The sequence below is a fragment of the Pocillopora verrucosa genome, chromosome 11 (assembly GCF_036669915.1).
Source record: "Pocillopora verrucosa isolate sample1 chromosome 11, ASM3666991v2, whole genome shotgun sequence".
Lineage (NCBI taxonomy): Eukaryota > Metazoa > Cnidaria > Anthozoa > Scleractinia > Pocilloporidae > Pocillopora > Pocillopora verrucosa.
In genome coordinates, this window is record NC_089322.1 from 12,402,303 (window position 1) to 12,419,508 (window position 17,206).

General features: G+C 38.8%; 1 protein-coding gene across 1 annotated transcript; it reads right to left on the bottom strand.

The window, feature by feature from the left end:
* Positions 1-56: 56 nt before the first annotated feature.
* Positions 57-16,579, bottom strand: LOC131795848 (uncharacterized). Its single transcript, XM_066174313.1, has 9 exons — positions 16,546-16,579; positions 15,594-15,810; positions 12,640-12,680; positions 4,371-4,510; positions 4,155-4,260; positions 3,547-3,939; positions 3,130-3,240; positions 2,325-2,792; positions 57-2,129 (listed from the first exon to the last, which is right to left on the bottom strand). The coding sequence occupies exons 2-6, from the start codon at positions 15,808-15,810 to the stop codon at positions 3,832-3,834; spliced, it is 612 nt and encodes a 203-aa protein (XP_066030410.1). The 5' UTR covers positions 16,546-16,579; the 3' UTR covers positions 57-2,129; positions 2,325-2,792; positions 3,130-3,240; positions 3,547-3,831.
* Between the last annotated feature and the right edge of the window lie 627 nt (positions 16,580-17,206).

Below are 17,206 nucleotides of genomic sequence, written 5' to 3' on the forward strand. Positions count from 1 at the left end.
TCTTGCTACTGTCTTGCAGTAGAAAGACAGTAGCAAGAGAGAAATCAAACTGCAACAAGGCTATCACTACACTGTAGCCAAGCTGCAACACATCAGAGGTAGGACTTCTGACACCCTGAAGCAAAACTAGGGAAGGATTGATAAAAAAAATAAAAGAAGACCATAAGCAGTTTCTGTCACCCTCCCTTTTTCAAGACATGCAAAAGGATAACTGGATATCATGACTGCAAAGCAAGGTTACCTGTCAGAGAAGGAATACACATCAAGGAAAATTTGTCTTTAAGAATATTTAAGGAACTTAGCTTCCGCTAAAGAAGACATGCAGACAAGCCTTTTACAGGAATAGCAGGCTCAATAATTATAGCAATTCCTTTGAAAAACACCATGACACGGAGGAGAGAGAGGGAAGGAGGAGAAAGAAAGGGTTGTGGCCATGACGATGGTAACTGAGTAGCAGTTGAATGAAATCTGCTGTTTTAGATATCTATCAGCAGCATCGAATAAAAGTTAAAAGAATGTTACAACAACAGAACAATTAGATCTTTATTGTTACAATCAATAACCACATGACCTAACACCATAGATAAATAAACAGAATTTCCAACACACACTTAACATGAAAGACAAATATCAACAATGTCATAGAATTTCACTGTAGAGCACCGTACAAATGATAACCCTATGAATTAACATGCATATTTCATTTCCTCTTAATTTACTAAATTGTTACTCTATCCAATCATATTATAATTACATTTATCATCATCATTTATAACAAATCAACAACAAAACAAATTTCACTCCACATGCAACAACACAACACATCACACAAGTAACAAAACAATGACGCTAACTATGACTTTCCTGTGTAACAACTTTCTCCCTCACAGATACCATGCACCATTTCAGCAACACCAGATATTATTAGAGTGCATGAATGCAAAACAATATTTTTACTAATTCAACTGGTATAACCAGTAATAAAGATTTGCAAACAGCATATACTGCACATATTTTATGTCAATTACATCATGTACATGTACACTCAGAATCTTTGATCCAATTTAATGAATGGTAAGAGAATTGAATAAAACAAAAGTCTGTCTTCAAAAGGGAGTAAACAGACAAAGAACAATATGTAATCTTGCTGTAAAATAAACCATTGCTTGAATGAAAAGGGTCAGTAGTTGGAAAGGTACAGCGTACTGAAGATGACTGAACGGCAGAAGATGAGTCTAAATACTAAATGATAAAGATCTTTCACCCACTTAAGCTAAATTAGTTTGCCAGGTACAATCAATAAGTGGTTTAAATGTATGTATAGCAAGATGCAATATGTTTTTCTCCTTCAGAATTTTATTTGTACGTGTCATCTATCTTGCTTTAGGTTTTTATACATGTGCAATTAGCAGGGAAAAAAGGGCAGTCTGGTGCCAACACCTAAATCTCTAATGTATATGTTACATGATTAAATCTGATGATTTCTCTTCAAACATACAGAAATATATTAGGATTATTTGTTACAAAACTCATTTTTTGCAATAGACACTAATCAATCAGTCCATAGTCAAGTGCAGACTGTAGGCACAACACCAAGAACTTTAGCAGTTTCTCCAGACTTTACATTTAGCCTGGTTATTAGTTGGTCTTCTGTAGAATTAGTCTAGTAAGAAAGAGAAGTTGTGTTAGTATCAATTACTTTACATTATACAGCGAGTATACATCAACAACTCCCATCTCTTGCTGTAAACCTGTTTACTAACCTGTAAGTACGAAGCCAAGCCAAACGACAGAAAAGCATACAAATTCATTTAAATATATGATGCAATTTTATCACATTTGCACAAGCAGGAAACACTGCACTAAGTGAACAAGTCCTTAAAAAAGAAAACAACGAAAACAAGGGCATAACACTCTAGAAGCACTCGTGATTCTGAAGCATTAACGATACATCGAACAGACGTATTTCTCACAGCGTAGTCTCCTTCTTTACGGGGCCGTTTGGGGTCTCTAGATGGCAGCCTACTGGGTACGCGATGCGTTCCTTGCGCCAGGCCCTCCTTAGTGTCACCATAGCGGATTTCACACTCGTACGTAGTCATGATGGGTAGCACTAGTCAAGGGAAGCTCTTAACAGTAAATATCCTCAAATTAAGACTACTAAAACAGTCGATTTCGACAATACTTAGCTTTGAAACGAAGCCGAACTTTATTAAGAGCGGCATTCCCCTTGTATTCCTTACCTGTAACATATTTCACAGTTCGTTTTCCCAAACAAGATGCCACACTAAGCCTTGTTTACATAAGCATTTATCTCAACTGACCTTATTTCTTAGTAAACACGGGTGTGATTCAAAAGGACATTTGCTGTAACAGGAAGATAAAGTACATCAGTCTCTGTAGCTATTTCCACAGGATGTCCCACGTGACCTAAGCCACTATCTCCGACCTCGCCTACTGCCCCAGCAAAAATCTTCACATCCAGAACAGATAACATACGTTGGGTTTCTGATTGTAGATTAATAACGAGATAAAAGAGACAAGGGTTACCAGTCCAGGTTGACAGGCAAGCCAGTCGATAGTGGTGGCTGCTTTATCTTGCAACGACAACTATCAATGCCGATTTTTTTCAGTATTACACTATGGACGTAAGTGCAGCCTTCCTTTAGCACCCCAAAAGACACCTGTGGAGGCTGCAGCTCTAAGCCTCAAAGATTCGCGACTTTATGCTGATCATCAGTCACAGACACTGTGTGTACACCACGACGCACGGGGTCCTCGATTTTATAGATCTAAAATTTGATTGAAAAAAATAACAGATAATGATCAGAACTTAACATCAAAATAAAGAGAGACTGTGTTAACTTCAAGTACCCAGCAATTCGTCACATAAATATTTCTCTAGTATAGAGTAAACTATGATCGTGAAGAAATGAAAAATACAACCTTTCTCGCTCTCCCCGTAAGGTACTAGGCAGTTACAAAAAACTGCACATTCCAACAACGCACCCCTCTCACTTCACTAATGTTTGGTTTAAGAAACCCTATGGTTTGACAGAGGAGAGAACATTTTGGCTGCGAGTTTATTCATTCAAATTTGTGCAACAGGTGTCAATTGCAGAAACGCACCTGGCTGTTGGGAAGAGCTCCAGGTTTAGAACTCTTTATACAGCTGGGAAGTTTAACTTTATCTTTCTTAGTTTCTCTGGTAACTTCCGGGACCGACGTGCGGCATTTCAGCTGTTAAGAGATAATTGATCCATTCATATAACGTTCTTACCCGATTAAAAAAAGTCATTTACATGAAAACAAAAGCGAATTAAGTAAGTTTCTGGATTCATAACAAGAAGTGACACTATACATACACAATTAACAGGAGTCGCACCACTCAGTTCAGAGAACACAAGTATAGAATAGCACAGCACAGCACAGCACAGCACAGCACAGCACAGCACAGCACAGCACAGCACAGCACAGCACAGCACAGCACAGCACAACACTGCAAAGCAATGCATGACATGATAAACTGTTGCAATAGAGCCCCACCTGAAACAATTAGACCGTTTTCATAGCCATCTGGGTCCTTTAGTTCGATGGGTCCTTCCAATCTCTCCTCTTGTGACGAGGGAGACTCTCCACTGTGAGGAGTCCCCCTGGAGAGAGGAATCTTGGAAAAGAGGCTCAGAGGCCTGGAGAGGTGTTGGATTACTGGGACGAGGATTAGCAGTCGTTAAGGCCTGTCGTGTAGTCGTGAAGGGGTAGGATTAGTTGGACGGACAGGGGTGGGGGTGTCCTTACCAGTAGCAAGCGCAGGAGTGGGGTTAGTAGGTCTTATGTCGTTTGGTGTGGCACTTGGTTCTCCCGCTCGATGTGAGGAAAGCTCTCGACTTGTTGTGGGGAGAACAACATCAGGGTTAGAAGCAATTTCGCTTCCTTCATCTGTGGTAAGAGTCAGGGATAATAATAGGTCATCAGTTTCATGTGACTGAAGTACTTCGACCAAAGGAACAAAATAGAAAACAGTTTACAGAAAACAACATGTGCGACAATTCAAAGCACATTTGAAAGGTACAGACTCGTACAATAATCCGAAGAAGTAAACAAAGGAAAGCAAATAAACCACAACGGTGGAGAGATAATCGAGTGCATCATACCTGTGCAGTCAGACGTGGCGCTTTCCTCGTGTACAACTTGTTCTGGTGTTTCAGCGGGGCTACTTTCTCCAGGTGGACGACGTGCTTGATTTCAGAAACTCTTGCCCTGACATAAAAACAGATGCCACCTCTATCAACTCTACGATTGAAATCATTTTACAAGCTGATAATAACTCCATTTTTTCTACATGCACTAACTTATTGACAGCCTCATACCTGATCTCGTCACGAAATAGGGAGGAACTTCTCTGTATCTTAAGGTATGTTTCCCATAATCCAGCTTGGCCAGTTCTATTTGGTCCCACTCCCACTCTGACAAAGCTCAGAGTTGATAGTTTCCAGACAGACCCTGTCGTCTAAGTGCAAATGTAAAAATGCACAAAAAACAAAATATGGCTTAAAAGTAACATCTTAAGTACCTCCTTTCTAGGGGGGACGAAAACAAACACTACGGGAAATCGTAACAAACTTCAAGTATGCGTCTTTTCAAGCGATTATACAGCAGAAAAGGCTTTCTTAAAAGACACTCTCACCTTCAGATCGGGTAGTATCGACATCGCCTACACCTTATTGGTTCCCTAAGCGACACCAAGGACCGATAGGAATAACGGAAACTCGATTCTCAAGCCTAACGATCTACGTATAAAAGATCACAGAAGTAATTTCCACCCGGGAACGGAATTGAGTTTAAAACGCCACTCTTCCTTTCCCTGAAAGACTTTGCTATTGCAACACCATCTTCAAACAACAGTTGAAGAGATTTGTGAAGAGTTGAAACCGTCGGTACTGTTGTAGCTATTATAAACAATTGCACCCATGTCTGCCTTTGACAACTCTCTAGCGGAATACCTTACACCAATTCTTAGTGAAGAAGACGAAAACGGTATCTCACCACCAAAGACGCTAGACTATCTTCGCAATGACGTAAACTTACACCATGAAATAAATGCCTTGAACAAAGAGAATGATGACGAAAACAGCCTTCCACTATCACAACCAAGACCGACACGATAAAATCCGACCCCGTCAAAAAGGAAACAAGAGAGCAGCCCACTAAAACAAGACCTTTTAAAGCGAGGTTTAAAGAGAAAATGCAAAGATCTTAATGCTGTGGAGGCTAAAATACCCAAAACTGAACAATTTATCAAAAAACTTAAGAAATGTTGAGAAAATTGGACTCGTCCGATCTCTTTGCAATATTCGGCGAAGCCAAACATCACGCCGGACATAATCTATGATAGAGAAGTAAAAGAAATAAAACAACAAGCTTAAGCTAGCTTTCACAGAAGAGGGCTAGAGAGGCAAAAAAAAAGGGTTAACTAAGAATTCTCAGCTCATAACAACAAACACATAAATAGGCAACCGTTCAAAGGAAAGCACTCGCTATAAAATCCAGTGATAAAATAGCCAAATTAAGGAATGAGATTTCTGACCCTAAAGAGCTTATTCATACACTTACAAATAAAAGAGATGAAAAATATGTTTGTTTGTTAGGCAGTATACTATCTAGATTGACGAAGAATAAATGCATGGGCAGCCGTTAATCACACCCCAGAGCGCACGTTGGTACCGGAACTTTAGAATGTGATGTAACCATGCGCGAGTAACGCAACGGTGACATGACACCCCCCTTTGTCAAAAAAAATTATATATACAAATACAAACAAAATTAATGTGACCCATTGTTCAATAATAAAAAGATAAAAACATGAACAAGAAGAAAAATGTTTCATAAGCGAGGCACTGAGGATATGGAGTGCTCTTGTGAGGTTGTACTATGTTAGCCCACCTTCTTGTAAAGTTCGTTGTCATTAAACTTCTTTGGCGTTCGGGGCATTGTCTGTTATACAACATACTGGGATGCCGTGGCCAGCAAAGTGGGCTATGATGGGCACAACGATGGTGGTGGATTGAGTGTTTATCAGCTGGTCCAATTCATAGAAATCACTGTAATGGTCTACGGTGACTAGGTACTGCTTCTGTTGGAACTCAAGTATATCTTGCGGGATGAACTGCCAAGGTCGTGTAGGGACAGGATGGGATAGTATAGGCTCAGTGGCAGCTTGCTTTCCATACTAGGGCATGACTGGCAATATGCATGTTGGGCCAGAAAATTGCATCTCGAGCGAAACGAAGGCAATGTTCTGCTCCCCCATGGCATTAGTGGATTTTGCTCAGCATACTTGGTCTGAGAGAGGTAGGGAGGAGGCGCGAGTAGGATTAAGAAGAATACCATTTGCAATGCTGAGTTCTTCACGAAAGTGCCAGAGTGCTTGGAGTTGATGGTGTAGGAACTTCTTAGCAGGTGGCCAACCGTTGAGTTGGTAATGCTGCAGCAAGTGCATGTCAGAGCATGATGATGTGGCACTGCATAGTTGCTCGCATATGGTATCGGTGAGGGCCGGCGAGGGCCGGTGAGGTGAGGCCCAAGTGAGCAAGATGAACGTGAAACACATGCATGTTGTCCGGCATGGATGGGTTGAAGGCTTCGTCTTGACATGAGGATCTGGATAGGGTGTCTGCTAAATGCAAGAAAGAACCTTTCTCTGTACACAACGGTAAAGTTGTAACGCTGTAGAAAAAGCGTCATATTCTACAGATGTTTAGGCGCTGAGGCGAGGTCCTTCTTGAAGATTGGCTGAAGTGGTCGGTGGTCTATATGGACTGTGTGTTGGATTTTCCCAAAAGCCATGGGTGGAATGTTTTGATGGCTTCGACAATAGCCAAGCGCTTTTTTTCGATTTTACGCTGCTCGTGGTTAGGCCTTCTGCTGTACGCAGTGGGTCGTAGAGAAGACTTGTCAAGGGCACTGCTATTGTGTAGTATGATGGGCTGTGAGAGGGCAGCTCCCAGGCCATAGTCTGAGGCGTCCACTAGAAGGATCAGAGGCGCAGTTACGTCAAAGTATGCCAGGCATGCTGCAGAGGTGGCTAGGACTTGGCAAAGGCTTGCTGGTGCCTTGGACCATAGGATTGGTGAGGTTGTATAGAGGTTGGGTGACGCTGCTAAGTTGGGGACAGAATTTGGCCAGGTCATTAATAGCCCCTATGAATCGGGACACTGCTTCCTTGTCGGTTTCGAGTAGACATTAATCATGAAATCTGGTCTCCCAGTGATGGTTAGGATCACGGTTTGATTGCACGGCTTGTACATCGAAGATAGGTTTTTCGTGCTTCAGCATAGCGCAATTGTAAAATGTTGATGAAGGTTTGAGATGTTGCAGAAGAAGCTATTCAAGTGTGCAGTTGTGTCTACGGGAAGCTGGCTTGCGGTAAACCATGTTAAGCAGTAGGCTTTTTAGATTGACGGAGAATAAACACACGGGCAGCCACTGAGCACGCGTTGATACGGGAACTTGAAAATGTGATGTAATTATTCGTGAGTAATGCAATGGTAACATGACAAGTTCTCTTACACTAAAAAAGCTAGCTTTAACAGCAGCGGAAGCAGAACAAAAAGCATACGACGCAAAGAGCGTAGAAACTCTTTAAAATATAAGCTTTCAGCCAAAGAAAGGGAGACAAACGAAACATTCCAAAAAGATCTCTCAAACTATCATATTTCTGACAGTCAAGTCAGTGTGCTATCAAACGGTCTCAAATTCATCCCAACACCCGTGACCAACCAGTGTGAAATTAGGCAACAACTCTTGTGAGAATTTGTAGAATTCGCAAGACGAATGCGCGGCTTCAATACATCTTTCATAGACAAAACAAGAACCACTTCCGTTTCATGTTAAATCAAACTTGATGCCTCCGGTTCAGCCTTCTATTGCCCTTTAGAGAAATGTAAAAACACAACTTAGGGAGATTACTGTAACTAAGCCAAAAAATGATTTGTCACGCAATGAGGTCATGGCTTTAAAAGACTCTGCTTTAAACCTCAAAAACGCAGACAACAGGTACAACAGTCATCATGAATAAGACAGAAAAAATAGAAGAGGCCAAAGTGCAACTCGACAACAGACTTCACAACAAACCTCTCAGATCACCGATAGTAAAAAACACGCAGAAAAGGGTTAATGAGATCATTGACCAAATGCATCGGGGCAAACACATTAATGACATCACTAGGAAATGGCTTTCACAAACTCTCGATCCACCTAGAACACCAATATTCCATAAGCTCTCGAAAATACACAAACCTATACCGGTCGGTAGACATATAATCTCAGGTTGTTACGGCCCTACCGAGAGAATATCGTCTTTTGTGGAGATACTACTCTAGCCCATGGCGCAATGCAACAATCCCATATGAAGGATATCACTGCTTTTATCAACTTCTTAGAAAAAAAAAGGTAGGCAAATATGCTATTCTAGTATCAACGGACGTTTCTAGCTTGTATACAAATATATCTCACGAAGGAGGAACAAATATAGTATGTGAAGCATTTGAAAAGTTCAACAACCATAATGCACCGATCCCAACGCACTACCTCAGGGAAATGCTTGTCTTAATTCTTCAAGAAAATTCGTTTCAATACAATGAGGTAAACTTCCTCAAACACAGGGAACCGCTATGGGTACGGAAATGGCAGTGCCCTTTGCCAATATTTCCATAGTGGAAATTAAAACGAAAATAATCCAACAAAGCAAAACCGAGCCAAGAAAGTGGACGATATATTGATAACGTTTTCTCCCTTTGGGATTGAGACAGGAAAGAGATACATCAGTTTATTAAACGAACTAACTATTTTCACTGTACTATCAAGTTTACAGCCGAAATATCAGAGAACCCAATCACTTTCCTAGATGCCACAGTGTTTAAAGGGGAAAGATTCGCAAAAGATTCCATCTGGATATCAGAACCCAGTACAAGCCGACCGAGACCTTCCAATTTACGCACTTCATCTCCTGCGACCCACCAGGCGTAAAACATGGTTTCATTAAAGTCGAAGCAATAAGATTGCTCAGGACATACACTTCGAAAGAAATATTGGAAGAGGGCTTTCTAAATTTCAAACAACGCCTCAAAGCAAGAGGTTACCTAGAAAACATCAAAGAAAGGTCTCTGTCAGGGCAATTGGCTCTTACACATTCACAAAAACCAAGGTCACGAACGTTTATTGCCTTTTGTTACAACATACAACCCGGCCGTTAAAAATTTAAAACAAATATCAATACAAAATTGGAGTAACCCTTGCTGAAAGCAATCTTTTCAAAACCTCCGACCATCTCTTTCAAACAGAGAAAATCACGTTCGTAAGAGAAAAAATTTAATGTGAGGGCACTAACGTGACGCAACCACAAAAGCCACATGGGGAGTCCTTGCAAACCTGTTCTCACCTGAGCTAACAAGCCAACTGGGAGCTGATCATTAAGTTAGTTCCAAGTAAACCCTCCAAATGGTAAATAATGACTGTAAATATATGGAAATCATATGTGTGCACTGTGGTTGTTAGCTCACTTGTTAGAGCGCTGCACCGGTATCGTAGAGGTCATGGGTTCAAATCCCTTATGGGCCTGAATTTTTTTCAGGCCCTATTTCAACTTCTAGTTCAGTTGTGTTCAAAACTGCGAGGATCACCTCTATGTTCATTATTTCCTGCCACCTAATTTTCTTTAATTTTCCAACGACACGTCGGTAATGAGTAATTTTATTCTCAAGTTCCTTCTGACAATCACAAATCATCTGTAACCTCAAATATTACTAAAGAAATTAGCTTCAAAATGCTGACTACAGACATAAGATTTTTTGTTTACCGGAGTGTTCTCTCGACGCAGTTTCACGAGCCATTGTGCCAGCAAATTCTTGTTTTAAAGCGACAGCGAATGCCATGATAAGTCCTTGCATTCCGCTTTGGAACTTCGGTTTTGACACCCAAAAGCTATGCAATGTTTCACCATGGATAAAGAAACTAAAAACTCGAGAAAATATTATGTAAATACCAAGCTACTACTAATTTCCCTCTCTGCTTCCTTGTACTTTAGAGCGAGCTAGACCCGATAGCCTCGTTTTGACGTAAGCTCATCCGGAGACCGCTGATTTCGCGTGCTCAACTCCGATAAGAGCTATTCTAGTTCTTCTCTCTCATTCTCAAGAGCATCAATCTTCTCTTGATTTTCTATCCTCCTTTCTCTTGCTCTTTCTGTCATAGCTTAGTCTTCATTCTTATCATCGGCAATTCCACGATCCTCCTGTATAGACTTCTGTTTCTCTATAATTTCCTTCTCCTTCTCGGCAATCAAAACCTCTCCCTCTGTGACAAGTGAGATTCTTACTGTTACTTACAAGGGATATGTCTTCTTTCCTTGGCAACCTTCCTGTTCTACGACAAGGAACCTAGAGTTCCGAAGCTTTTGTCTTGGATAATTTTCGTAAGAGAGTCCCATGCCTTTTCATTTGAAGTTAATTAGTATCACCTTTAATGAAACATGTTTCAGCAGTTTCCGATGCTTTCTGAAAAGGTTTTGTCGTATTTTATTTATCTTCATCTTCATCATTATCATCATCAACACCACCGTCATTGTGTTTCAAAAAAGGATCACTATCTCCAAAATCATCCATTTTAAAGTAAAATATCTCCTATTTTAAAATGAAAGTCGGAGAAAAAACCAACCCAAACTTTGAAAAAAAGACGTCAAACACCCTCAAGGCTGACCGTGAAATTCATTGAGTAACGTTTAGCCCTAATAGAGCATCTTCAGCTGAAGTTCTTAAAGTCTCAGTTCCAAAGCATAATGACAGAGTTGTCCTTGTGCCAGGATCTCTTTCACTCATCTTTGACGCGGCAGTTAATGGTTACGCAAACAGTCATATCGTGAACAAGGTCGCAAGAGTTCTTGTTGACAGGTTGACTGAGAAATTCGCAGGAGAAATTGCGTAGGACAATGATGTTTATGATCTATTCAAGCTCTAGGAGGACCTCTTCTTGACTAAGGATGAGAAGGCGAACATGCTCAGAGAAGTTATTCAGTCTGTCCATCTTTCAAAGATCAGATGCAATGCTGAAGATAAGAAGAAATCAGGAGTTGACAAAGAGAATAAGCTCAATGATGTTTATCGGAACAAATATAGGATTTCATCATGAGATTCTGAAGGATCGTGGAGTCTTCCCAAGAGCTGTTTCTGATGAGCTTCTTTTCGAGCTCAGGCTGCACCTGCCAGCAATGTTATAATAGGATCTGTTTAGACACAGCTTTCCTATGAAGTGACCAACATCCAGCTTGAGCAAAAATGGAAAGAGATTCATGTGCGAGCGTCACTCTTCCCAAGACAATCTTAGTGGATGAGAGATTAGACGCGATTATCAGTGAGGGCATCAATATTCCAAGAAGGTCAATGAAGTGACTTCCTCTTCTTTTTTACGAGCTAAATATCGCTAGTGCGAGAGACAGAGAGAAGGAATTCAATCCTGACATCATTGAATGGAAGGTGATTGTCAATGGAATCCCAAATAAGCTTTACAGTCAAGGAATCCAAGGAGGCAAGAGATATGTGGGAACAGGTCTGCAGAAGATTTGGTAAGTAAACAGCACGATGAAGGCAACAGACTTTTATGCTGGAGGCAGATTCGCTTTTTTTATCTATCTCATGGGTATGAGAGACAATGATCTTAATGGAAGTGGATTGAGATTGGTGAATACAGAGGAAGGAGTTCAGCTCACAATTAACAGGGAAGCATCGGGCTCATCCCCTCAGATGCTCAGCTCAGTATAATTAACCGTGAGCTGGAAAGCGTGACTTATTAATGGGATAGTTTCTCATTTACAAAGGCACAATGTTGCCAGAAGAGCAAATCAAGGCACGCCACAACTTTTTTGCGAGAAGATACAACGTTGATATTTGAAAATCTTCACACAAACAATCAACACCCTCTCGACACCTCGATGGCACGACAAGAGGATCATTCGAGATGATACTATTCACACCCTCTTCAGAACTTACGAGTGAGACTGTGAACTTTATTCACCTGTGAAAAAGTTGCCTTAAAATCAAGGTTGTCTCCAAAATGTGCAAGAAATGTTTTTTGAAATCAAAGTTGATTTCAAAGATGACTTGATATCAAGGTTAAATTTCATGAGTCCAATAAAAGTCAAGGTTGTTTTATAAGTGTGTCAGAATCCCCCTGTTCTAACTACCCGCCCCCAATTGTAGTCGAGATTTTACATAAGCAGAAGCCACATGTGTAACACCTCCACGTCTGCGATCACCACCCAGACTCCAATCAAGCTACTAATTTTTTTTCGGGTGTGTCTGGGATATATTCTCCGACCACTTCTGATGATGCCAAATGGGTACCGAGTCAGAAGTTTATCCTCGGCCACTCCCAACGATTTGACACGACCTTTCTCAATAACCCAATCTGATGTGATTGAATTTTCTCGATGAAAATTAAGAGGAAAAAAGAACCAAAAAACACATTTCGAACATTAGCAAAACTCCTGTCAATCTTACTAATCTGTTAATAATTTATGGCCACCTATGGTGTTATTGTAGCATTTCTAATAAATTTGTAAGGGACGATGAAAAAGGAGCACCTCACCTTTCTTGCTCCTTGGCAGTGACTCAAAACGCTGGCACAATCTGCAAGAATAAAAACCTTGTCAACGAAGAAATCGGAGCCTTTTTTAAACGGAACTGGAACACTTAAGGATAGAAATTCAATTAGTCACGCTTTGATTAGCTGTCACTTGCTCGTCAAAATATTCCTAAAGCCATTATGTGACACCGCTGTATCCTATGATCTCCTTGCTTTTTAATGCGCAAATCAAGACTACTGTCGAATTTATAGGTCTCGTGCCAAAAAAAACGTTAACATAACTATTTTACCTGCGTCATCGGACTGTATTACCAATTGCTGTCAAAATTGGTCCGTTTAAAAACTCTGGAGATTTTAGTATTGCAAACAGTTTAAAATTTGGTTTTTCTCTGTTCTGTCGAGTTTCACTTCTCGCCTTTTTTTTCGTACCTGTTTTTGGTTCGTGTTCTTTTGTTTTGTTTCGTTTTTGTAGCAGTTGCTAGCAATTGAGAAGCGTCAAGCTATTTTCAGCGACCGACAACAAATATAATTTAAAAGCCTATAATGCAACTGTCTTAAGTGCATTATGGTAAACTCAATCGGCAGAATCGAAATAAAATGAGTGAAGATCGTCAACGAAAATTGAAAGCGAATCATCAACAAATTAACAACGGAATTAAACAACTAATAGGCCTAGAATGAAACTCGTTTTATTGATCCGAACAATACCAAAAGAAACAACTAGTAATAATAATATCTTTCTCACCTTTTCCTTTTTGTTTTGTTTCGTTTTTAGCAGTTACTAGCAATTGAGAAGCGTCAAGCCCTTTTCAGCGACCGACAGCAAATATAATTTAAAAGCCTAAATTGCAATTGACTTACGTGCATCATGGTAAATTCAATCGGCAGAATCGAAATAAAATCGGTGAAGATTGTCAACGAAAATTGACAGCGAATCATCAACAATTTAACTGAATTAAACAATTAATAGGCCTAGAATGAAACTCGTTTTACTGATCCGAACAATACCAAAAGAAAATAGCTAAAAATGATATCTTTCTCACCTTTTCCCTTTTGTTTAATAATTGATTATTCCAAACAAAATGGAGAGTCGCCAAACATAAAAGCCTCGTTCCTGATGACACAAACAACAAAAAGGATGAAGATGACGAGTATTTTGCATAAGGATATATTTCAGAATCCAATAACTATTTTCTTTTAATGTTTATGACTTCACTTCGAGGTGAACCAATTAGAGGACAGCAAAATTGTCCCATTGCAACCATCTGGTGTAAAATAAAGTGAGTGTTAACTAAAAATAGTTTATTTATACAGTTTTTCCCTTCTAAACAGTTTTGAACTTGTTTTTTTTGTTTCAATCATTACCTTCTAGTAACACCGCTTCAGCCTAGGATTTCATGTGTTTTTAATGCGCAAATTTAAACTACTGTTGAATCTATTTGCCATAATCGTGCCAAAAATAAACATTTCTTTGAACATGATCATTAATTCAAATGAGCCAATCGAGTAAGAGATCGTTGACGATTGCAGCCATCTGGTGAAGAATCACATGACTATTTTACAAGCGTCATCGGACTGTATTACCAATTTCTGTCAAAATTGGTCCTTTTTAAAACTCTAGAGATTTGAGTATTGAGAACAGTTTAAAATTTGGTTTTTCGCTTTTTTTTCGTATCTGTTTTTATTTCGTGTTATTTTTTTTTAGTTATTAGCAATTGAGTTGAGTTTAGCTATTTTCAGAGACCGACAGCAAATATAATTAAAAAAGCCTACAATGCAATTGACTCAAGTGCATCATGGTAAACTCAATCGGCAGAATCGAAATAAAATGAGTGAAGATCGTCAACGAAAATTGATTGCAAATCATCAACAATTTAACAACAGAATTAAACAACTAATAGGTCAGAATGAAACTCGTTTTACTGATCCGAACAATGCCAAAAGGAATCAACAACTAATAATAATATCTTTCTCACCTTTTTTTCTTTTGTTTACAAATTGATTATTCCCAAACAAAATGGAGAGTCACTAGCCATAAAACCTCGTTCCGTGATGACACAAACAAGAAAAAAGACGAAGATGACGAGTATTTTGCGTAAGGATATATTTCAGAATCCAATAACTATTTTCTTTAAATGTTTATGACCTCACTTCGAAGTGAGCCAATAAGAGAACAGCAAAATTGTCCCATTGCAACCATCTGGTGAAGAATTAAGTGAGTGTGAACTAAAAGTAGTTTATTTATTCAGTGTTTCCCTTCTAAACAGTTTGAGTTAATTGTAAATTAATTTTAACTCACTGCCAAAGCTAATGGAAAACTTGTTTTTTGTTTGAATCGTTACCTTTTAGTGACGCCGGTGTATTCTAAGCTCTCCTTTGTTTTTAATGCGCAAATTCAAACTGCTGTCGAGTTTATTTGGTATAATCATGCCAAAAAAAAACACCTTCTTGGGCATCGTAAATATTTCGAATGAGTCAATCATGTAAGAGATCGTTAACGCTTGCAACCATCTGGTGACGGTAACATAACTATTTTACCGGCGTCATCGGACTGTATAGCCGATTGCTGTCAAAATTGGAACTTTTAAAAACTCTGGGGATTTTAGTATTACAAATAGTTTAAAACTTGGTTTTTCTCTGTTCTGTCGAGTTTTGCTTCTCGCTTTTTTTCGTACCTGTTTTTATTGCGTGTTATTCATTATTATTTTTTAGTGGTTATCAGCAATTAAGAAGCGTTGAGCTATTTTTTTGCCTAAAATGCAATTGACTCAAGTGCATCATGGTAAATTCAACCGGCAGAATCGAAATAATATCGGTGAAGATCGTCAACGAAAATTGACAGCGAATCATCAACAATTTAACTGAATTAAACAATTAATAGGCCTAGAATGAAACTCGTTTTACTGATCCGAACAATACCAAAAGAAAACAACTAATAATGATAATATCTTTCTCACCTTTTCCCTTTTGTTTAAAAAATTGATTATTCCAAACAAAACGGAGAGTCGCCAAACATAAAGACCTCGTTCCGTGATGACACAAACAATAAAAAGGATGAAGATGACGAGTATTTTGCAGAAGGATATATTTCAGAATCCAATTTCTTTTAATGTTTATGACCTCACTTCGAGGTGAACCAATTAGAGGACAGCAAAATTGTCCCATTGCAACCATCTGGTGAAGAATTAAGTGAGTGTTAACTAAAAATAGTTTATTTATACAGTTTTTCCCTTCTAAATAGTTTTGAACTTTTTTTTATGTTTTAATCATTACCTTCTAGTAACACCGCTTCATCCTAGGATTTCATGTGTTTTTAATGCGCAAATTTAAACTACTGTTGAATCTATTTGCCATAATCGCGCCAAAAATAAACATTTCTTTGAACATGATCATTAATTCAAATGAGCCAATCGAGTAAGAGATCGTTGACGATTGCAGCCATCTGGTGAAGAATCACATAACTATTTTACAAGCGTCATCGGACTGTATTACCAATTTCTGTCAAAATTGGTCCTTTTCAAAAAATCTGGAGATTTGAGTATTGCGAACAGTTTATAATTTGGTTTTTCTCTGTTCTGTCGAGTTTTGCTTCTCGCTTTTTTTTCGTATCTGTTTTTATTTCGTGTTATTTTTTTTTAGTTATTAGCAATTGAGTTGAGTTTAGCTATTTTCAGAGACCGACAGCAAATATAATTAAAAAAGCCTACAATGCAATTGACTCAGTGCATCATGGTAAACTCAATCGACAGAATCGAAATAAAATGAGTGAAGATCGTCAACGAAAATTGACTGCAAATCATCAACAATTAAACAACAGAATTAAACAACTAATAGGTCAGAATGAAACTCGTTTTACTGATCCGAACAATACCAAAAGAAAACAACAACTAATAATAATATCTTTCTCACCTTTTTTCGTTTGTTTACAAATTGATTATTCCCAAACAAAATGGAGAGTCACTAGCCATAAAACCTCGTTCCGTGATGACACAAACAATAAAAAAGACGAAGATGACGAGTATTTTGCGTAAGGATATATTTCAGAATCCAATAACTATTTTCTTTAAATATTTATGACCTCACTTCGAAGTGAGCCAATGAGAGGACAGCAAAATTGTCCCATTGCAACCATCTGGTGAAGAATTAAGTGAGTGTGAACTAAAAGTAGTTTATTTATTCAGTGTTTCCCTTCTAAACAGTTTGAGTTAATTGTAAATTAATTTTAACTCACTGCCAAAGCTAATGGAAACTTGTTTTTTGTTTGAATCGTTACCTTTTAGTGACGCCGGTGCGCAAATTCAAACTACTGTCGAGTTTATTTGGTATAATCGTGCCAAAAAAAAACACCTCATTGGGCATCATAAATATTTCGAATGAGTCAATCATGTAAGAGATCGTTAACGCTTGCAACCATTTGGTGACGGTAACATAGCTATTTTACCGGCGTCATCGGACTGTATAACCGATTGCTGTCAAAATTGGAACTTTTAAAAACTCCGGAGATTTGAGTATTACGAACAGTTTAAAATTTGGTTTTTCTTTGTCCTGTCGAGTTTTGCTTCTCACTTTT